This window comes from Artemia franciscana, chromosome 4 (assembly GCF_032884065.1).
Source record: "Artemia franciscana chromosome 4, ASM3288406v1, whole genome shotgun sequence".
Taxonomy (NCBI): domain Eukaryota; kingdom Metazoa; phylum Arthropoda; class Branchiopoda; order Anostraca; family Artemiidae; genus Artemia; species Artemia franciscana.
In genome coordinates, this window is record NC_088866.1 from 42,863,964 (window position 1) to 42,888,118 (window position 24,155).

At 35.1% G+C, this 24,155-nt stretch overlaps 3 protein-coding genes across 4 annotated transcripts in view; all 3 read left to right on the top strand.

Moving 5' to 3' along the window:
* The window catches only part of LOC136026456 (poly [ADP-ribose] polymerase tankyrase-2-like), a 54,131-nt gene extending 46,091 nt beyond the window's left edge, over window positions 1–8,040 (top strand). For both annotated transcript variants that reach the window (XM_065703052.1, XM_065703051.1), the window contains exons 13-15: window positions 439–547; window positions 2,313–2,469; window positions 7,828–8,040. In XM_065703052.1, the coding sequence (XP_065559124.1) occupies window positions 439–547; window positions 2,313–2,469; window positions 7,828–7,905 (344 nt within the window). In that variant the 3' untranslated portion in view covers window positions 7,906–8,040. The remainder of the gene's footprint in view (window positions 1–438; window positions 548–2,312; window positions 2,470–7,827) is intronic.
* Window positions 8,041–20,323: 12,283 nt separating this feature from the next.
* On the top strand, window positions 20,324–20,968 carry LOC136025774 (craniofacial development protein 2-like). Its single transcript, XM_065701761.1, has one exon. The coding sequence runs from the start codon at window positions 20,324–20,326 to the stop codon at window positions 20,966–20,968; it is 645 nt and encodes a 214-aa protein (XP_065557833.1).
* A 1,600-nt stretch (window positions 20,969–22,568) lies between these two features.
* The window catches only part of LOC136026457 (EEF1A lysine methyltransferase 4-like), a 44,325-nt gene continuing 42,738 nt past the window's right edge, over window positions 22,569–24,155 (top strand). The window contains exon 1 of the mRNA XM_065703055.1: window positions 22,569–22,697. Coding sequence (XP_065559127.1) covers window positions 22,685–22,697 — 13 coding nt within the window. The 5' untranslated portion in view covers window positions 22,569–22,684. The remainder of the gene's footprint in view (window positions 22,698–24,155) is intronic.

Genomic DNA, 24,155 nt, shown 5'->3' on the forward strand with positions numbered 1-24,155 from the left:
AGCCCTTTCATTTCCAACCGAATAAGTCCTTTCCGAAGTTTCTATGACTTCTCCTTCGATACAAAATGCCTGATCTAAACAAACTCCCCCCCCCCAAAAAAAAATAATACATTGTGTCTGTGCCCACATCGCTCTTTACTTAGGTAGCGCTATTGCGCTGCCTATGATTGTAAATAGTATTATGCGATATTAGCTTAAGTATTAAAACGCTTTCTTTTGTTTTTGATATTTTACTAGCCACATGCTTATCGAAGTATCTAGAACTTGGGAGCTCCATTTGGATAGATTAAGCATGTGTAGAAAGAATTTTTTTATTTCTACCAAATAAATTGTTAGTGTTGACTTTTGTTACCATTAGTGAATTTTCAGGAAGTGTTGGTTTGTATTTGTAATATGAAATATGTTAATTAGAAATCTTTTAGCTGTCATTTCTTACAGGGATTTATTTTGCTGAAAATTCGTCAAAAAGTAATCAGTACGTTTATGGAATCGGTGGAGGTACTGGATGCCCCTCTCACAAAGACAGATCCTGCTATGTTTGTCATAGGTAAAAATCTATTTTTTTTTTTTTTTGCTTTATTGAATTCCAACTCAACTCTTGTTCAACTAAAGAATTCCTTACTTTATACTCTTCCCAAGTATCATGGCCCCTTTTCTAACAATGCTACCCCCCCAGCTAGTGGTTCCAAGTATAGTCCTAATATAAATTCCTTTGGTTTTTCCTTCTCAGCGGCTTTCTGCCAAGAGATTCAATACAATCGGGAAAATGGGTCACATTGCCAGAAAAGCTACCAAGATATTTGGATTGAGCATAAAGTAAGAAATCTAACGATATTATTTTCATTTTATTAGCGTGTTTCCCTTAGATTTGGCGAATGACTCCGAATTTACTTTTTGCTAAATACGAACTAACCTGTTCCGGCTTCTGAAGTGAATGGTGGCTGAGATGCATTGGGGTCGAGCTAAATGAGGGTTTGATTTCACAGGGGTTGAATTGTATAATGGTTGAGTTAAACGGAGGATGAGCTGAACGAGGATCGAGTTGAGTAGCGTTGATTTAGACAGGGACTGAGAACTTCAAATCTTAGGCTACAGTTCTGCATTTTTTTTATGTAAATTACATACTTGAATTACGCTAGTAAATATTTGTTGTACATATTAATAATTCAATTATTATTTAATTTTTTAACCCAGCGCATTACATTTTTAAGCTTCCAATGTAGATACCAAAGTATTCAAATTTTTGTTAAATAGTATTATAGTTCACCAGCTAAATCGATCGTTGAAAATTGTCTTTAGAAGAATAATGTTCATGTTTTACGGCCAGAGAGATTGTGCGAATCAGATAATCCATATTTGTTTCCCATTAAGATGTGCATATCTTGATGTGCAGATCCCTGCTATATCATACCAATTTCCTAGACTAAGTTACTTAGGTATCAGTTTGTCGAGGTTTCTGAGTTTGGCGTGTCCCTAATATTTGACAGTGGATTTCCGGAGGATTTTGCATATATCTTATTTTGCATTAATTTCCTTTATTTTTATCTAGGTCATATTTTCATCAATAGAGAATATTTGATATAGTGAAAAAATTTTAATAATTGTTTAGTATTAATATAGATTGTGAATTCGTAATATAAATATACGAGGGCCAGAACCAAGGTATGATAAGTTTGTTTTGGTGTTACTTGGTTGTTTTACATTTGTTTTTTCATAGGCATATATTTTGGGGGTGATACCTAGCACGGGGATACCATAGCGAATTTATGGTAGGCACGCCACTTGCCTGGGTAGGGAATTTAAAGTGCCGAAACCCTATAGGCAAGTGTGTATTCTCCTGATGAGCCCTTGTGTTGGGTTGTTGCCTCTGATTTATTTGTCTTTTTTCTTCCTTTTCTCCTTCTCTCCTTTTTTTTTTTTTTTTAAATTTGTTTATGCTGTTGCATTGGTGATTTCTCTTTTCGTTATATGTTGTATTAACACATGAACTAACATCATTTTTATACAATCCTAATAAGGGGGAGAGGGATTAATGCCAGGTTTGCTTCTCACTCAATTGGATTATCTGTCTTGGCTTTTTATACAATTAGCCATGACGTGATGCCCACAACTATTCTTTTTAAATCAAAATTTAATTTAATTCATGTCCCAGACGTAAAGTAAAAATATTCGGATTTTTATTATTTAAAGGTTTGTTTTTGTTCCACTATTTTATTCACACTATACTGTTTTTCTCTCTTAAATTTTGTAAACGGAAAAGCAGCGTAGTGTAAGAAATTATGTATCTTAAGCTGAATAGCACCATCTTCTAGGCAGTTAATACTTTGCCGCGTGGCTCTCGGGAAAAAATTTCTGCAATCCAGTGCTATGAGAATGGCGCATGCACCTCCCGGACACCATTCTATTGTGGGCAAACCAACTGACGGAGGTTTAGTTTATCCTGAATATGTAGTATACCGGGGAGAACAGGTAAGTGTGGCCTAGTGTAGGATAGAAACTAGTGCCTTTAGTCAATGTCCAGAATTTAAAATTCAATAGCATTAACACCAAAGAACAGACATTTGTCGTGTCCTGTATTTATTCAGAAAATTCATTATCTAATTTTATTAGAGCATACGAGTTTTGAGCAAGAACTGACATTTGTCTTGTTCGGTATCGTGTTCAGAAAATTAATTATCTAATTTCATTTGAGGATACGAGCTTTGAGCAAGAACAGACATTTGTCTTGTTCGGTATTTTGTTCAGAAAATTAATTATCTAATTTTATTGGAGCATACGAGTTTTGAGCAAGAACAGACATTTGTCTTGTTCGGTATCTTGTTCAGAAAATTAATTATCTAATTTCATTTGAGAATACGAGCTTTGAGCAAGAACAGGCATTTGTCTTGTTGGGTATTTTGTTCAGAAAATTAATCATCTAATTTCATTGGAGCATACGAGTTTTGAATAAGAACAGACCTTTGTCTAGTTCAGTATTTTGTTCAGAAAATTAAATATCTAATTTCATTTGAGGATACGAGTTTTGAGCAAGAACAGACATTTGTCTTGTTCGGTATCGTGTTCAGAAAATTAATTATCTAATTTCATTTGAGGATACGAGCTTTGAGCAAGAACAGACATTTGTCTTGTTGGGTATTTTGTTCAGAAAATTAATTATCTAATTTCATTGGAGCATGCGATTTTTCAGTAAGAACAGACATTTGTCTTGTTCTGTATTTTGTTCAGAAAATTAATTATCTGATTTCATTTGAGCATACAAGTTTTGAGTAAGAACAGACACTTGTCTTTTTCAGAAAATTAATTAGCTAATTTCATTTGAGCATACGAGTTTTGAGCAAGAACAGACGTTTATCTTGTTCAGATTTTATTTGAGCATACGAGTTTTGAGCATGAAATCGTCTTTGAGATTTGTCTTGTTCGGTATCTTGTTCACAAAATTAATTATCCAATTTTATTTGAGCATACGAGTTTCGAGCAAGAACAGACATTTGTCTTGTTCAGTATTTTTTCATGGAATTAATTATCTAATTTCATTTGAGCATACGAGTTTTGAGTAAGAACATACATTTGTCTTTTTCAATATTTTGTTCAGAAAATTAATTATCTAATTTCATTTGAGCATAGGAGTTCAATTTTATATCTTAGGCATTACTTAGATTACATTGCAGTTTTGAAACAAAAAGGTTGGAGTTTTTTTCTGCTATTACTTTATAGGGTAATATCTTCGATAACTTTTATCTTAGGGGTTTTTAAACTGATAAGTGCTAATATCTATGGAAAGTGAAACTGGCTTATAATACTGCATAGTATGAACACTACCAGAAATATTGACTGAAAAGTTAAATCAGTAAAGGATTAGATTCCCTTCCATTGCTGCAATCAATACATATCGACGAATTTGTATTTGTATCTGCATCTAGAAAAGATTTTGCATGTCTTTCAAGAATATAGTTTATACCATGAAGTTGTTTTTTTTTTTGTACGAGATGAGAAAACAAATCAGATGCACGGATTGTGTAAAAATGTATTTAATTTTGATAAATTTGGTGTTAAGGGAAAAAATAAACAGGTAGAGTTCTGTCCAGTGATAGTGACTGGATTGTCAAGTTAATTCTAGTCAAAATAGAACCGTCTAGATGTGCTCAACAATTTAGTTGTCATCACTGATAACTGTGGGATACCATTTTGTTTCAAGACAAGGGGATAATTTCAAATAATAAGCAATTTTTAATATAATAAAAGCAGAATGAACCACACTGTTAACCTCTTTTGCATACTAGGGGTATTTTGGGGGCTACAATTGTTGATTTCTGCGATTTTAGGTGGAAGCTTTACAAATAATTAATTGGTTAAAGATAAAAATACATTTTTTTTTTATTTAAAAAACACCGAATCATCATATGAGTGTCAATCCAAACCGAGGCCATCAATCCTAAACAAGAAAAAATTAATAAATGTGTTTAAGGATTAACCGAGGAAGGTACGTTTTGTTTTGTTTTCTTATTTTTGTGTGGAAAAACTAAATCTTACCCTGAGTTTTTTCTGGTGAAAATGAACGCTCAACAATTTCGTTTTGTCTCTGTTTTGTTCCACTTTAGTGACAAATACAGTTTTTGTTGCTGTAATCAAAAGGTAGCAGTCAATGTTATTCTTGCGCTGGGTTTTTTGTAATATTTTGCTTCAATAATCAGTATTTGGAAGACGCAATTTTATATACGATACATTAAAAGTCGGAATAAAACTTTTTCTAAATTACCTAGGCTTTTCGCTTGTATGTTTTCACTCTTGTTCGTCAGCTTTTTTTTATGTATTAACCAAGTTAATTCGGTTAATTCGGAAAAAATGAAAAAATTAAGTATTTTTAACTTAGGAATGGGTGATGGGATCTTAATGAAATTTGATGTTTGGAAGGATTTCTTGTCTGAGAACTGTTATTTTAAATTCCGACCAGATCTGGTGACATTAGGGGGAGTTGGGGGGGGGGCAAAAAACTTGGAAAACGCTGAGAATGGAGGGATTGGGGTGAAATTTGGTGGGAAAAATAAGCAGAAGTTCTAGGTACGTGATTGACATAACCGGAACGGATCTGCTCTGTTTGGGCGAGTTGGGAGGGGGGGGGGGTTTAATTCTGAAAATTAGAAAAAATTAGGTATTTTTAACTTACGAAGGATTGACCGAATCTTAATGAAATTTGAAGTTCGGAAGAATATCATGTCTCAGAGCTCTTATTTTGTATCCCGACTGGATCCGGTGACATTGGGGGGAATTTCGGGGGGAACCTAAGATCTCGGAAAACGCTTAGAGTTTAGGGATCGGGATGAAACTTGGTGGGAAAAATAAGCACAAGTCATAGATACGTGATTGATATAACCAGAACGGATCCGCTCTCTTTTGGGGAGTTTGGGGGGGGAGGGTTAATTCTGAAAGATTAGAAAAACTGAGGTATTTTTAACTTACGAAGGAGTGATCGGATCTTACAGAAATTTGATTTTTTGAAGGATATATGGTGTCTCACAGCTCTTATTTTAAATCCCGACCGGATCCGGTGACATTGGGGGGAGTTCGGGGGGACCTAAAATCTTGGAAAACGCTTAGAGTGGAGGGATCGGGATGAAACTGTGTGGTAAAAGTAATCGTAAGTCCTAGATAAGTGATTGAAATAACCGGAACGGATCCGCTCTATTTGGGGGAGTTCGGAGAGGAGGGTTAATTCTGAAAAATTAATAAAAAAATTAGGTATTTTTAACTTACGATGGAGGGATCAGATCTTAATGAAATTTGATGTTTAGAAGGATATCGTGTCTCAGAGCTCTTATCTTAAATCCCGACCGGATCCGGTGAAGGGGAAGCTGGGGGGGGGGCAGAACCTAAAATCTTGGAAAACGTCTAGAGTGGAGGGATCGGGATGAAACTTGGTGGAGAAAATAAGCACGAGTCCTAGACACGGGATTGACATAACCGGAACGGATATGCTCTCTTTGGGGGAGTTGCGGGGAGGGTTAATTCTAAAAAACTAGAAAAAACCAGGCATTTTTGACTTACGGAAGAGTTATTATAGGCCATCTTAATGAAATTTCATATTTAGAAGGACGTCGAAACTCAGATCTCTTATTTAAAGTCCCGACCGGATCCAGTGTCATTAGGGGAGGGGGAAATCTTGGAAAACGCTTAAAGCGGAGAGATCAGTATGAAACTCGGTGGAAAGAATAAGCACAAGTCCAAGATAGGTGACTGACATAACCGGACCGGATCCACTCTCTTTGGTGGAGTTGGGGACGGGGAGTTATTCGGAAAAAAAATGAGGTATTTGTAACTTACAAACGGGTGATAATATATAGAAGAATCTTATGTCTCAGATGATCCATTTTCAATTCGAATCAGATCCGGGGACATAGAGGGTAGGAGGGGGAAAACAGAAATCTTGGAAACCGGAAATCTTGGAAAACCCTTAGAGTGGAGATGATCGGAATGAAACTTGATTGGAAGAATAAGCACAGATTATAGATACGAGATTTACATAATTGGTACGGATCCGTTCTCTTTGAGGGAGCTGGGGGTTGTTAATTTGAAAAAAAATCAGAAAAATTGAGGTATTTTTAGCCTAAGAACGGGTGACCAGATCTTAATGAAATTCGATATTTAGAAGGAACTCATATCTCAGAGCTCTTATTTCAAATCCCTACCAGATCTTTTGACATTAGGGAAGTTGGAGGGGAAAACCGTAAATCTTGGAAAACGCTTATAAATATCGTAGGTACGTGATTGACGTAACCGGACTGGATCCGCTCTCTTTGGTGGAGTTTGGTGCTTCTGGACGCGCTAGGACGATGAAAATTGGTAGATGTGTCAGGGAGCTGAACAAATTAACTTGATAAAGTCGTTTTACCCGATTCGACCATCTGGGGTGCTGAAGGGAGAGGAAAATTAGAAAAATTGAGGTATTTTTTTTTACGAGTGGGAGATCGGATCTTAATGAATTTTAATATTTAGAAGGACCTCCTGACTCAGAGCTCCTTTTAGCTCTTGTTGTTGAATCTTTTTTTTATTGCATTTGCTCATGAAGGTTTATAATAGTTTCTTATTCTGAAACTATCACAATACTTTGTATTATTTTGTCTAAATTGCACCATTCAAAATTGGACAAGGTCAAATCATATTAAGAAGTATAGCCCTAGGTTTAAAAAGAAAGGAAGTTGATTTATTTCAACTGCACTTTCTTGAAAATATCATTGCTTTTAACTAAGCTACATTTTTGACTTGTTTTTATAGCTAAAGATACAAGTAATGATATGTGAAAGATTGTGGCAAAACTTGATCGAAGATGTTGTAACTCAAGGGTTTCAGACTATCAATAAATGTCACTTTTTGAGCTATCGTAGGACTTTTTACATTTGTGGGGGCACTTTTTGCTGCTATTATTGCTAATGATTCCTTGCAACACTAAACCTCCTTAGCTCAAAAGAGCTTCACAAGCACCTTCCTCCTTTATATTTGGAGCCATGCTCTTTTCTGCCCCTTTCTACAAAATGTATTTTCCTTAAATTGTTTATTACAACTTTTTCTCACCACATTTTAGGACTTTTCGTTCAGTTTCACCTGCACTTTATTGTCTCTGAAAAATGATACAAATTTTTATCATTTTATATTCTATTCGTGAAATTCAAAGCTAAAGGAATATTATTTCTATTCATCACTATAGTCACAATATTATAGCTTTCACAAAAGTGTGGTATATTGTGAATGCTGATAGCTACAAATTGTCCAAACCATTTATTTTGTGCAGATCTAGTTTGTGCGACTTAGTTTTCAGAAATTATTTTGTTATAGGCCTATCCAGAATATTTAATCACCTATCAGATCGTGAAGCCAGAAGAATCTCAAGAAGCTAAGACGGTGATTCCATAATTTGTTGTCTTTCATCTTTTTTTCTGTTTTCATCTTTTTTATATTTATCGTTAATTTTGGTGGTATGCTTAATGACAGTTTTGGCATATGTTGCTGCGGATTGTGTTTTAAATAAAATTACCTTCTCCACTCGAATGTTTTTGTTCCTTTTTTATGCTTCTTCTTCACTCTGTTAGTTTGTGGTAAAAAAAAAGGCAACCATATCGTTTTAGATGGTGTGCAATTACAATTTTTTTTTTCGCAGAAGACTTTGTCTATACTCCGGAAAACAGTGACAACGTTTCGTTTCTGAACTTTTATAAGTCTACAATATGGCTAAGTATAAGTTGTAAGGCCATGATAACTGCAAGTGCGCCTTACCTAGGGCCATAATAACTACAAGCGCGTCCTACTTATAGTTTCTATCCATACAATGGCGCCCTCTCCTGTTGCGCAAGATTCCGTATGAATACTCGGAGCCTTGGCGCTATTGCTGAACTGATGTCTTTGACCTTGATTTAGGATAAAAAAGTTTGATGAAGAGTTAGTATGGGAATGTGAAAGGAAGCATCTGATCCTTCATGCCCCCACCACCATGAGCCTCATCCCCCTCCATGGGCCCCATAAGCCCTAACTTTTTTGCCCTATTCTCCCTTTTTTAACTTGAGCATTTTTCCAAGTTTTGCCATATCTTTAAATGACACTGTGTATATTTATAAAATAGTTATGCTAAAAAACTTTTTGGAGCATGAAATGAAAATGGTATAAGTATCTTACTCGTGATTTTTTCTTTTTGGAAAGCAACTTTTCTTGTGACAATTTTTTTTTCTATAATTGTGTTTAAAGTTAAGTTCAACCGTGGGGCTCTGCCTAAATATTTTTATCAAATGAACCCGTGTTCTTCATGTTCCACAATACCTATTTCTACTTGATTTGGGCCTCGTCGTTTAATCCCTTTGCTAAAATGTGAGAAGTCAAGATTTAAAGCGCGGTATATGGTTCCTTTGATTTGGTCGAAGTTCGTTGCATCTATAGATCTAACGTTGTCTCTTAGTGTCATAAGATATCGGCTATGAACTTTGTTGATTGAATGGTTTAAAATAAAAATAAAATAAAAACTTATTTTGGTGAAGGATGGTGTCGTGTATTTATTATTTGTATTATTTTGTGATTGTTTGGATATGGTCTTTCTGCACTCCCTCCCCACTGTAGCTTGATAATTGGTATTGTTAAGATAGTAATGTCTCGTAATGAACGTGTGTTGGCGGAAGGTTGGAGTGATATGTCTGTTATTTCTTTAATAATAAATGCAGACAAGAATAGTTGTGTTTATTTCAGTAATATGATGCATTGTTTTTCCTTTTTGTCGTTGTTATATGATATTTGATCCCTGCCAACAGAAAAATGTATAAAGTTGTGTAATATATTAATATCAGAGGCTACGTTAGAGATCAGAGGTAGCGCTGGCTATTGTAAAGGCCATATGGCTCCAATGTTTTATTGTTATTTTTTTTTATCCAGAAGCACTTCACATTGAAGGGGTCGTCGCATAAACTTCGAAGGGGGCTCATTTGATGGATAATCGTAAGGTCTAGTGTCCTTTTCAAAGAGTCAACAGTAATTGGAGGGCAACTAGCTCCCCCCATGCCCCTTTTTCCCAAATGCATCCGACAAAAATTTTGAGACAGCCATTTTGTTAAAAACAGTTCAAATATCATATAAAAAAACGGTGTCGACACCAACCCCAAGGAGCGGGAGCAAGTGTTGTAATTTATGCTCTGGGGGCATATATGGTTCTTATGGAAGGGATGTTCGTATAATCTTCAAACCGGGCTCATTTGATTGGAAATTGAAAGTTCTAGGTTCAATTTTGAGAGCTAAAAGAGATCAGATTGCAACTAGCCTTCTGATAATAATTTTGAGATATCCATTTTGTTAAAACAGTTTCAAAGGTCAAATAAGAAAAACTCCTGTGTCGTCACAGCCCCCCAGGGCCCGGGGCAGGCGTTTTAAGTTATGCTCTGCGGGCATAAATGAATCTCATGGAAGGTATGCTCGTATAAATTTCAAAGAGGGCTCATTTGATTGAAATTTGAAACTTGTAGTTCAATTATTAAGAGTCAAAAGAGATAGGGGGGCAACTAGCCTCCTCTAAGCCCTATTTTCTTAAAGCCCATCCGATTAGAACTTTGAGATATCCATATTTGATAACGGAAACACCGGGGTCGACACAATCCCCCAGGGCCCTGAGGCAGGCGTTTAAGAGTTGTAAGGTATTCTCTGGGGCCATATGTTGTTGTTATCGAAGGGATGCTCGTATAAACTCTGGATACAGATCGTTATATTGGAGACTGAAAGTTCTAGTTCACTTTTATGTCAAAAGAGATCCGAGGGCAACTAGCCTCTCTACGCCCTTTTCCCCCAAGCCCATCTGATACAAATCTTTAGATAGCCATTTTGTTAAAAATAAGAAAAACTCCTTTTTCGATGCAACTCCCAAGAGACTGGGGGCAGGCGTTGTAAGTTATACTCCAGGGGCATATGTGGTTCTTATGGAGGAAATGCTCGTATAAACTTCGGAGAGGGCTCATTTGATTGGAAATTGAAAGTTCTAGTTCACTTTTTAAGAGTCAAAAGAAATCCGAGGGCAACTAGCCCCCTAGCCCTTTTCCACGAACCCATTCGACATAAATTCTGAGATAGCCATTTTTTTAAAAATAGTTGTAATATCCGATGACTAAAACTTCCGGTGTCGACACCCCCCCCCCCGGGCCCAGGGGTAATTGTTTTTATTTAAGGGTTGGTCATATAAACGTTGAAGGTGGCTCATTTGATTACAAATTGAAAGTTCTAGGTAACTTTTTAAGATTTAAGATATCCAAGCGCAGCTAGCCCCCCCTCCCTTCAATTTTGAGATTTTCCATTTTTATGTTGTTCAAATATCAGATAAATAAAACCCAGGAGCCGACACCCCCCCCCCCCCAAAGCCTGGGGGCAAGTATTTTAAGCTATACCCCAGAGGCGTATAAGGTTTTTATGCAATGAATGGTCGTATAAATTTTGAAGGTGGCTTATTTGATTGGAAATGGAAAGTTCTAATTACCTTTTATGAGTCAAAAGTTATCGGAGGGCATATACTCCAACCGCCACCCCTCCCCAACAACCTCTTTTCCCCAAATCCATCAAATGAAAATTTTGAGATAGCGAGTTTATTATAAATAGTTCAACAATAAGATAATAAAATTTTAGTTGTCAACATAACCCCGCTATAGCCATGGGAAGGGTTGTAACTTATTCCGCGGAGGCATTAAAGGTTCTTATGGAAGGGGTGGTTGTATAAACTTTAGAGGGAACTCAAATGATTAGAAATTGAAAGTTCTAATTCACCTTTCAAGAGTCGAAAGTGATCTGATGGTGACTAGCCCCCCTCCTCAATCTTCTTTTCCCCAAATGCGCCCAATCGAATTTTGTATATAGTCGTTTTGTTCAAAATAGAGAAAATATAATATTACAAAAATTCCAGGGATAAAACAGCCACCACCCCCCACCAAGAATCCGGGGGGAAGTGTTGTAAAATGTGCCCTGAGGGAATATAAGGTTTTCGTGGAAGGGATTTCGTATAAACTTTGGAGGGGGCTTATCCGATTGTAAATCCTAATTTCTAGTGCCTTTCTCGAGGGTGAAAAGTGATCGGAGTGTAACTAGCACCCCCTCCCCCAAGGCCCCTTTTCCCCAACTGCATCCAATTCAAATTTGTGGATGACCATTTTGTTCGAAATACTTCAAAGATCAAATAACAAAAACTCCAAGGTCGATACATCCCCCAGAGCCTGGGCGCAAGAGTTATAAGCTCTGCTCCAAGGTTATATAAGGTTTTATGTAAGGGGTGGTCGCATAAACTTCAGAGATGGCTCGTTTGATTGCAAATTGAAAGTTCTAGTTACTTTTTTAAAAGTCATTAAAAGTGATCAAAGGGTATCTATCCCCCCCCCCCCTCACGCCTTTACTCCAAATAAATCTGATGAAATTTTGAGATAGCCATTTTGTTCAAAATAGTCCAAAATTTAAATTACTATTACTTAGGGGTTGAGAATCTTCCCTAGTTCTGGGGAAAGGATTGTAACTTATGTAAGTTGCCTTTTATTAGAATAGAAGGTTTTATGGTAGGGATGGTCGTATTAACTTTGGAGAGGGTTTGTTCCATCGGAAATTGAAACTTCTAGCTCTTTTTTAAGAGTCAAAAGTGATCACTGGCCACCTAGCCCACGCCCCATTTGCCCAAAGGGCATCTGATCAAAATCTAGAGATGGCCAGTTTGTTCAAAATAATTCAAAGGCCAAATAACTATGCCTCCGGAGTTAACCTCCCAGCATCAGGAGAGTGGTTCTGACCTACGGAACTTAATTATTGTTACTTTGATTATTGGATTTATTGATTTAGGTGGTAACTTGGATTTACTGTGCAAGGGCGGTAAGTTGTGCAGGCTACTTATTGTTACTTTGTTTACTTTGATACCTTATTAACTTTAATCCTTTCTTTAGTTTTATACTTTGGTGCTTTGGCATTGTTAATTTGATACTAGTTTTGATACTTTGATGAACGTTTGATGTTGAAAAGAAAATCATATTTTGAAATAATTAGTTTTTTAAAACTTGAAACTTTTTGCAATCAAAAAACAAATAAAATAATTTAAAAAAACTTTCCATAAGTTTTTTCCCCTATTCTTTTCGAAAGAATTGGGGTTATGTACTTCTAATGAGTAGTGTCTTTGCTACAAATAAGAGCATGGCTGCTGCCCGTTTACTAAACAGTAAACGTATTATTTTCTTACTGAAAAAAACCAATTCTCTTGCTTAGAATTATCATTCTCTTACTTAAGTGGCTAGAAAGCTCTGCAAAATTAGTTTAACATTTTTTTTTTTTATTATAGTAATTTAGAGAAGAGAATTCAAAGACAAGTGAGAATTTGATTAAAGATTGGTTTTTGGACCGCGGTCGTATTCAGGGAGATGGGGCTATGTACATCTAATGAACGGTGTCTTCACTACTGACAAGAACAAGGTTGCTGCCCGTCTCTTTAACGGTAAAAGCATAAGGCCTACTAGGTATTTACTGCTTTACTTAAAGGAACTATATTACAGATATTTTCTTTTGCTCTTATTACAACACTGAAAATCAAATGAAAATTTCAATGAAACCAGACCAGGATTTACCAATAAGTCAACTAGGCCCTGCGGCTTTCGTAATTTCCAAAGGTAAGGGGATTTACCCGAAAATCTTGCAAAACCGGAGCGGCAAAAATGCTTGGGTCTATAGGCGCCAAAGCTTTAAATCTGTCCTGGGTGAAACAAGATCTTGAGCTGGTGAGCTTTCAGCAATTAATAGCATTATATATCCAATAATCAGTTTAATTTAATAGTTCTTACCAAAACTGTTAATTTATTTTGGAATAATAAACAATTTGAAATGGCGAATTTTCAAAAACTTGAAACTTTGGCAAAAAAAAAAAAAACTTTTCGAAATAGAAGTTTGAAAATTGAAGAAAATTGAAGGCCGTATTAAATTAAGATCGAATATATAGAAGCCCTACAATAACTCAAATTAAAACAACCTGGAATTACTTTTAAAGAATAAATGAAACCCAAAACAGAAATTAAATAAACGACCATAGAACATACAAAAAAACATAGAACAGGTACCAATATAAATGAATAAATAAATATCAAAACGAGCTTACGTTGAATTTGCAAATCAAGCTTAAACGAACAAAATGTTTTGCTATTGAAGCATCCATGAAACCCAAAACGACTAGAAATTAAATAAATAATCATTGCTAAGAAACAAACAATAGTTATTAATATAAATGAGTAAATAAATCTTAACACGAGTGAAGCCTAAATTGAATATGCCAATCCAGCATGAAACAAATAAAAATTTCTACAAAGAATAGTTTGGGTTTTGCCTCCTTCTTTCACTGTAAAAGTCTTAAATTCTGGTGCTTTTCTGAAAACGAATTATGTTAGAAATATTTCCTTTTGCACTTATTGCAACATTAAAAATAAACACAAAAATTACTGTAAAACTAAATTTTGAACTGATAAGCTTTCAGCTATTAAAACCATTATGTATCAAAGTTTCTGTTGAATTGTATTAGTTATTCCCAAGACTGTTCAAGACAAAGATATAACTTCACTACAGCCAAGAGTTTGGATGCTACCCCCTTCCCTAACTGAAAAAGTCTAAAGCCTACTACGTCATTGGTGCTTCACTGAAAACGAATTATATTACAAATATTTTCTTTTCCGGTTATTGTAGCATCTAAAATGAAAATAAAATTACAGTGAAATACTCTTGAACTTTTGTTCAAGTACTTGTTGAACTCTTGTTTTGTTTCTTCTTTGTTTCTTTGCATTCTTGCCCGGGGCAAGAGTTGCAAACCCCTCATTGCAACTAGCAAAAGTTGCAAACCTCTCATCACTAAGGATGATTGTAGCCTAACAGCCGATTATAACTTACAATTCCCCTACATATCTTACCGCTGAAACCATATTCGTCTTACGATCAAACACCGGAAACAATTAATAGGTACACGACTAGCAAAAGTGGAGAACCCCTCATTGCGGAAGATGACTATGAGCTAACAGCTGACAGTTGCTTAGAACTCCCCCATATGTCTCACAATTGGTATCAGCCTATTTTTGGTTTCAGTGTGCACCTTACTACCGAAGTTATCAACCCCTTTCAAACTGGTATTTCTCATGAAAGAATTTTTCTACCGAAAAATGAATGTTATGAACTATGATCAGCTCATCAAGAACTATCAACTGCCGTCGAAAAAAAAATCTATGTCTTAGTTCAAAAGTTGACTTTTTTGCCGTAGGCCAGGTTTCTAACGTCATCACTTAGAAAGGAGCAAAGGATAAACTCTAATTTATGTAGCAATGGGAGAACTTTTTAAGTTTAAGAGGCATGTTTGATACCATTTCTGCATCAGCCTATTTTTAGTTTCAATGTGTACCTTACTATTGAATTTGTCAACCCCTTTTAACTTTCAAACTGGTATGTCTCATAAAGGAATCTTTCTACCAGAAAATGGATGACATATACTTTGATCAGCTCATCAAGAGCTATCAACTGCCGTCAAAAAAATCTCTCTGTCTTAGTTCAAAAATTGACATTTTTGTCGTAGGCCAAGTTTCTAACATCACCACTTAGAAAGGAGCAAAGGATAAACTCCAATATCTTTGATAATGAGAGAACTTTTAAAGTTTAAGAGGTACATCTGATACCATTTCTCTACGGCAATCCCAAGTGCGATAAACCGAATGATAAACTCAGCTTAAATCACGAATAGAAATGTGTAGGAACAATAGATGGCAGCACTTTCGGTCCCCACTTTTTTATTTTTGTAAAAAATTTTATTTATCACTCAAAGAATATATATTGGCTGTGGGGCCGGGTAACTGCCGCATAAATTTAACACTTATAGATTTTAGTTCATCTTCAATTTGAAACTGGTGTGTGCCTGCTTGTCTGCTAGAACGGAGCTTTCCACTTGAAAGCAGAAACATAGTCTGATGAAACGAAGGCTTCACTGCATAACTTGAGATGGTTCTCTCTCACATAGGCTATAAAACTCCAAGTCACTTCACACACTATAGACTCTGGCTCAAGGACAAGGAAAAACCATCCTATTTTGCCCCAGACAAGAGCTCTACGAAGCTTTCCAAAATGCAAAGCCATATTCATTAATCCGGCCTAAGGTTCACACTTTCCGTAAAAACCGCAGAGGTTAGACCCTTACCACTTTGTTGCTCTCGCAAAATAATTACTATTCATGCAAAAATGCTACCGATTATGCATCATTATAGAGTTGAATTGGAAATAACACAGAAAAGTTCAGTGAATCTTGATTGGGGGTAGGGAAAACCTCAAACCTGAAAAGGCACATTTTATTGCCGGAGCGTTCAGGTTTTCGTAAAGGTCCTTCAGATTATGGAGTAAGATCTAACTTACTGGTATTTGCAGTCTGCTATTTACATACTATGTACCGATGCTTGTTCTTGGAATGTATCTTCAGGTACCAGTTAGTGACAGGCCGAGATGTAGGCGGTGGGTTTGAACAATGATATGGCAAGACTTGCCCAGCAAAGAGCGACTTACTATACATGAAAGGTACAAGGTTACAGTTTACAGATATATTCCATACTTCTGGCAATATGTAAGTGACAATACTCAAATTCTAGTTCCCCGGAAACTCACCATGATTGCTTGTGAAAGCAATCACAACTTACTATTGAACTTAGGACTTTTACATGACGGTACGACTGCAACCACGACTTTATTTCTAATGTGGTTATATTTAAGCTATTCCCCAAGTCCTCTATTTCAAAAGTACATCCCTGCGGAGGATAGCTTTTACCTTACTGCACAAATAGTTTGTAAATGAAATTTAACGGTTAAATTTACGAAATTACCTGTAGAGTTTCAATGGATGGGGGCATTTCCAGTGAACAGATTTTACCTCATTTTGCCCTGTCCCATATGGCTATTTTAAGACTTTGTCCCAAATACCTTTTTAATTGTTTTAGATGGTTATTTCATGAGGTTAATCTTATTATCTATTGTATACTGTTTAACCGTTCTTTGGTTTCTACCGAAGTTTGAGCTATTTACTAGGGGCATCGATTCTCCTACTGAACGTTAAACAAAAATTAATTATATAACATTCTGCGCTATCTCAAATGAAGCAGCATAAGTAATTGTTCTTTTTGGGGTACAGATGCAGTTTGCAGATGTTTCAGTTACCCAAGACTCTTGGTTCATCAACTATCATTGTATGACTGATAATATGTCTTCACATAGTCATAAACATAAATATTCATAATATAAATATAAATTTGTAAAACATAGATTTTCTGCGGATAGGAATGCAACTATCTATTTCGGGCCAGAGAGTTCACAAATTATTTTAAACAAATTAATTTAAGTTTTCAAGCCTTAAATATAACCAGATTAGTAATAAAGTCGGGCTTGTAGTCGTACTGTCATATAGAAGTCCTAAGTTCAATAGCGCGTAGTGACTGTATTCACAAGTAATCATGGCGAGTTTCAGGGGAAGTAGAATTTGAGTATATATATTTAAGAATTAATAAAATATTTTGTTAGATCATTTAAATTAAATTTGAGCATAAAGAATTTAGTGAATATTCCACAATATCCCTATTTAAAGAAATATTATTATTCATTTTGAGAATAATTTCAATTGATTCCCGAACCATCTGTTTTGTCCCAAAATCATTACTAATGAGAAAAGATTTTTCAAAAAGTATTGTGTGGTTGGAATTATTCAATATATGGCAAGCAAAAGCAGAATCAAAGGGGTTATTAGAACTATTAGAAATGAATGCTATGTCGTCTTTATGCTGGTGCGGCCGTTTTTCTATATTCTTTGACATAAGATCAGAATACTCACTGAATTGAATTCCACTGTATGTCAAAATTTTCTTATTGTTTCTAATTTTTGTTTTATGGCCTGAAATGACATTTAGAAAGTGGTATTTTTTTTTTTAAAGAAATTTTTCTGATAATTTAAAATCTTAATAATTTTTGATACATTAAACATATAAAAGTTAAAAATGTTTGAATTTTTCAGTAAAGTGTAAATTATGATCCGGCCTTAAAAAGGCATAGGGATTGTGAGCCCTAATCATGTTAATTTCTGCTCGTTTTGAGTTTGACTGTTATTTACTGTAATTTCTGTTAATTTTGGGTTTCATTCATTTATTTATGCTGATTTATGGTAGTTTTGCGCTTGGTAGATTAATTGATTCTTTTTTCGCTAATTTTCGGTTTAATGGAGTTCTTCACTTTTACTTGAAACAGTTATTTTGTGGAAATTTTATTTTAATGAATTCTGTTCGTTTTATATTGAAATAGCCTTTTTCAGGGAAACTGGATCGGAAAGCTGATTGCCCTCCAATCACTTTTGACTTTTAAAAAGGGCACTAAAACTTTTAATTTCCTATCAAATTAGCTCCTTTAAAATATCAGTTATATTAATAGATAAGATAGAGCAGGGCCAGGGACGGAGTTTGGGGGGGGGTATATTACCCCTAATGATGTGGAGAAAAAATATTATATATCTAATGCCCCTTGACTATCCGGATGTGTACCTCTCTTGCCCCCTCTCTCCAATAAAAATACTGGAGGTTCACCTTTGAGCAGCGCTGCCTATGATATTGTCCATATGTCCTTTTAATACAGGCATGCATATAGTTTTTTTCGTTTAATTAAAACTCCTCCTAAACATTTCAACTTATTGCCCATAGTGTAATAAATTACAGTAACCGTAGAAGTAGTATTAAAAGTATACATAGAGACTTCTGGCTAGTTCAAAATCTACCTCAACTCACCCTGAAAGGTCTAACTTAATAATGTAGGCCGCCGTTATTGTGATATTACTCTGTCACCCTTTGGACAATCTAAATGATCATAGTTCGTTTTGATTTAGTTTAACATCAACCTAAATATTCCTTGAAAGCATCACCTTAGTAGCCTTGACTTTTGTAGTAACAATAGTTCTAGTGGCAATATTTACAACATCCCCTTCAACACTCGATGTTCCAACTTAATACACAAATCAATTGTTAAGATATGCTGTTTTGACAGTCTAAGGGCGTATAGGGGCTTTTGTTAGTTCGAATTTGCCATTAATATTCTCTTAAATTTTATCTTCATAGATTTATTATTAAAAGTAATAGTAACAGAGTAGTTGTGGTGATATTAGAAGTAGCTGTTTGATAGTTAGTGTTGTATTAGTAGTAGTAGCGGTAATAGGAGTATACTTAACCCTGTACAATCAAGGAGTGTTTAGTTGATAACGAGAGAAAAGAGGAACAGAGAAAGAATGCCGCACTGTTTTACGCTGCACATGGATACAGAAATATCTAGTATTTCTTTCTTGGGTCCGAACACAGCATTCTGTGTTTTCATATAATGCAACAATTAGGGCCGCAATTTTATCAGGAATTCCATAGTATCACAGGATTTCCATAGAGAGTCTTGGTCGATGGAGTCGAAGGTTTTCTCGAAGTGTACAAAAATCCTGTACATTTTTTTTCGTCATTCATTCCAGTCCTTAGTCAACATCCATAGTGGGTAGATAAGATCCGTGCAAGAACGGGGCAGCCGGAAACTGTACTGTTCGTCCTGTAGGTATTTATATAAGACTGTCTGGATGCGCTGAAGAATAATTTGTAAGAAGAATTTATCTGGAATAGATAGGGGGACTGATACCACTCTAGTTATCACAATTTTCCGCGTCTCCTTTCTTGAAAATTTTAATGAGCGTTCTTTTTCTCCAATTATTTGGTACCTTTTCAGACTTCCAGATACTAGCAAAAAGTTTAAGCCACACATCCATACAGGTATTCAGTGGTATTTTTATCATATTGGCTGTTATTCTTTCAGTTCCTGCTGCTCTGTCATTCTTAAGCTTGCGGGCTGCCTGTCGAAATTCTACATCACAAGGTTCTTCGGTGCTGATTTGAAGATTTAAAAGGGGGTTGCAAGGATATCTGACAGATCCACTAGGAGGGGTCTCTTCAGAAACTTCTCAAAATGCAAGGCCCTTACTACGGGTATTCCTGCTGGGTCAGAGACAATTTTGCCATTTGCATCTCTAACTGGTCCGTTTACGATTCGGCATTTCCCCACATTTCCCGATAGTAGCATGATATTTGTTGGCATGAATATATAGTGAGTTAGAGGTAATAGGCTAGGGACAGTCTGTGCAGGATTTCGAATCTTGTTGATAGAAGAGCGTCGCCAAGCGCTGAAAACCATGTCGTGACCAAGATCGGCCCAGGATTAGATAAAGCCTCCATTCATGCTGGAGGTCCCAGGTGCTTTTTGGAGTCCGGTTCTAAGCAGGTTTAAACGCTTCGGTATAGACTTGAGAAGAAATGTTGATCCCTGTCCTGCACTGGAATCCCGGATCATTGCTTTTCTTGAGGCCAAAACACCTTTAATGATTTGAAGAACATGAAACCTGGAACTTGGAATGTTGCGACGTTAAAAAATGACTATTGTAAAACAGTTCAAAATAGGGATGATACGTTTTTATTGATAGTGAAATATAAAATTATTTAACTGGATATTTCGAACACATATACAGTGTTCATCATCAGCAGTAAAATTGCTGGTGATGAACACTGTATATGTGTTCGAAATATCCAGTTAAATAATTTTATATTTCACTGTCAATAAAAAGGTATCATCCCTATTTTGAACTGTTTTACTTTCGTCATGGAAAGGCAGTGTGGTCTTCGAAGTTATCTAAAATGACTATTGTACCGAAATTTTGACTGACAAATTCAGACGATCTGAATTGGACTTATTAGGAGTTTAAGAAACTCATGACTCAGGGACAGGAGACATGAAATTAGGTGATTCAGCATTTGTTTACTTAGGCAGGAAGGATGGGGTACATAGAAAAGGAGTAGTGGTCGTTATGAATAAGGAAGCAGCTAAGTCTTGTTTAGGCTGGGAGGGTAGTAATAATAAAATACGAATTGCATACTTCAAGACTAAAAAGTTCAGATTATCAGTTATTGTAGTATATGCCCCTGTTGAGCTGACTGACGGAGTTACTAGTGACTCTGAATTTTACTTACAGTTACAGGAGCAAATAGACAGGGTTCCTGGTAGATATACGGTGTTTTTACTAGAAGCTTTTAATGCCCAGGTGCATAGAAATAGGGATATATGTTATCCTACCCTAGATAAATTTGGTGTAAATAAAGAAAACTGTAATGTCTACAGATTTCTGCAATTTTGTAGGCATAACAATCTAGTTATAACCAGTACGATGTTTTGTCATAAAATGACCCATAAGTTGACATGGTATTCACGTGATGGCAAGAGAGCAAACCTTATTGATTATGTTATAGTAAACCGAAGATCGGCAGCATTGATACCAGATGCTAGGGTATATAGGAGTGCTGTTAAAGATGTCAGAAGTAAAGATCACCATTTAGTAGTGTCTGGGGTTAAGTCAAAGCTGAAATTATGGAAGGGTTAATATCTTCCAGGATGTAATGATGTTATTAGAGTCTAGTATGAGAACTAGAGAGAAACTCTCCAGAAACAGATGAAAACTAAACTTGAGAGCTTAAAATTTGAAAATGTGGAAGATGGTTGGAATAACTTTATAAAAACAATCTGTGAAGTTGCTGATGGTGTCTTAGGCAAGAAAGTTAAGATTGTAGCTAGGAATATTAGTAGAAAAGCTGTATCTTAATAGAAAGGAGAAGAGACTTGTACAATAATTATCTAATAGATCATATAAAAACAAAAGGAGTGTAAAGAATTTGGAAAAAGTATTAAAATATCAACTAATATCAATAAATATCAACTCAATCCTGACTCTCGCTGTTACGTGGTGCAGCAGCTGATGATGTCAAAACGATCGGACCAGGGGGCCTAGATAGAGGAGTAAGAAGCAGCCAGTATCCCTAAAAAACCCAGCAGGGTTTGCCTCAGAGCCCAGGCTGATTTGAGATCACCAATACCAAAAAAAAATGCAAAATAAATAATTGGATAAAGGCCTGGAGGAGGGATTTTGCAAAAATTACAAAAAAAAGTATTTTTTAGTTAATGTATATATAATTTTTAATTTATGTGTATCCTATTAATTTACCTATTGAAAAAATGTAAATTATTTATTAAATGAAAAAAAATGGATAACTGCCTGGAAGAAGGGTTTTATGAAAATTAAAAAAATATTTATGTTAAATTTTTAGTTTATGTATATTCAACTAATTTATCTATTGAAAAAAACCTAAATAATTTATTAGAAAACAGAAAATAGATAACAGCCAGGGGGAGGGGTTTTTCGAAAATTAATTTTTTTTTATTTTTAGTTAATAGTAGTATAGTAAATGTATGTTTGGGACCAATCATCAAATCAATTTAATTTACCGCTTTTTTAATCGAATCTGCACTATTTTAAACGAAAATTTCCAGCATTTTTACAATCTTCCAACTCAACATTCAAAACAAAAACAGGTCCTCGGAAATCAAATTTGGTCTCATTTTATTCTTTTTCACAATAAAAACACGGGTTCTAGACTCTACCTAGATCATCCCAATCAATTTGTCCCATTTTCAATTGAATTCACCCATTTTAGATGAAAATTGCTAACATTTTTACAGTCTCCAAACCTGAGCTTTAAGATCAAAACTGGTCTTGGGTAAAAAATCCTTATCGGTTTTATTATCCCTTTTATAGGTGTTACACGCTTCCCACGTTAATTCAAGTGAGCTGCCCTTTCCTAATCCAGGTTTCAATTGTTCTCCCTTCTTCGTTAATCCAGCAACAAATTGAGTCGCTATGAGTAAACGTGGATGTAATACAGGTAACATCCATGATAAATGTATTACTTAGACTTTAAAATTTTGAACTTTTTTCCAGAGAAATACAAGTAGCGGCTAGATTTGCATGTATTTTTAAGGAATATTGAATATGAATCTTATACAAAAAACTGAAATTTACTTGAAAATTTAATATTGCGAATTCCAAGAACATGAAACATCTGCTATATGCGTCAGCGCAAAATAATCTTTTCTTAAAAATATATATTACCATTTTCTCTGTAATTCAAACTTTGTTTGGCAGTAGAGGAAGACAAAGGCTTACACAAAGAGTGTTGACCAAGAAAAACTAGTGTGGAAATCCTAAACAATCTTTGGTCTTTTATCCTTAAATTAATTGCTGCTATATGGTTTTTATGGATTAATGGACGCTATAGGTTGGTATAATTGCATTACACCTACTTTAAAATTTTGAGCTCCAGATTCTATAATCGTATTCGAAATATCGCCTCTTTTTAATATAGTTTGATGTGCAACGCCTTTAAAAACACGATTAATATCTTGACAAAATCCAAATAATCATAATAAAGGTAAAGTCATTCCAACCAGATGACTTTCTTTGGTTTTATTCAATCTTTTTAATAAACCACTATTAAAAACGTTTTATTGTGATGGTTAAAAATTCGTTTTATTGTAATGGTTCCACCATCTGCTGTAGCAGGTTTAAAAGTGCTTTCAAACCCATTTTCTTTTGTAACAGAATCAACGGATTGGGTTTTATCATCATACCAAAACATTTTAGTAGCTGCGCTTCAACTATAGTCAGTCTAATAAATTTTTAACAGTAGTCGTAACATCTAAATAATCTATACTTTCAATACATTTTCCATTGATAATATATTCAGCATTTCTAAACGCATTAAATCCATTGTTTGTTAAAGTAGCTTCATCCTTCCGTATATTTGTTCCTTCCAGTCGTGCTATATTAGCTTTTGCATAAAAGTAACAATCAATTGGAAAAATACACGGTTCCACACCTTTTAAAATGAAGTTATAATTTAATTGTTGAGATAAATTCACACTGTTCTCTCTAATTTCTATATATTCATATGTGGGTGTAGAATTATCAATTATAGGCTTTTTAAAAATTTCCCAATAAAGAGCGACAGCCTGATTCACTGTCATTTCTATACGGAAAAAGATATCAAATAAACTTTAAAAGGTTTTTAAACCGGGGAGGTGGATCTTCCATTGTCACTGAGGGTGGCATTAAGTGCATCATCGGGGATGTAGTTAAATTCCCTTCCCTATAATTATCGTATCCAATAAGCCTTTCCTCTGTTCATCAAGATGTCTATTGAAACATCTCTTATTATTTGAAACTTATTATATGATATCTTTTAGAGATCTCAAATCATTTAAATCTCTTTGCTTATAATCTATCCTATCTTTTCCATGTTCAATCGTTCTATTTTTAAATAATTCCAGTTGAGGTTTAATCATAGTGTTATACATGAAACGAGCTTTATCTTATATATTTTTTATGAACTTCTTGAACAATTGAGAATTGACGATATTTTTAAAGAAACTGCCAATCCCGCTGCCAAACTGTCTTGTATACAATAATTGTTTATTATTGATCAACATTTATTATAGATAAATTTTATTAAATAATTGCATTAAACTTTTTTTTTCAAATTCACAACATATTCAATGTTCTCTCCATTCTGATTAATTAATCTACTTAATTGATCAGTTATAGTCATTTTTAGGGTGTTGATATATTCGTTTTGATTAATTAGAAGATGTTACCTCTCCGTGGGAATCTCTGGAAGAAGCGTTCTAGGTTCTGTTTTTGGATCAAAATTCCATACCACATCAGAGGTCGCATTCCC

Coding starts and splice junctions, on each gene's coding strand:
- LOC136025774 (XM_065701761.1), top strand. CDS start 20,324: ATGAAATTAGGTGATTCAGCATTTGTTTACTTAGGCAGGAAGGATGGG.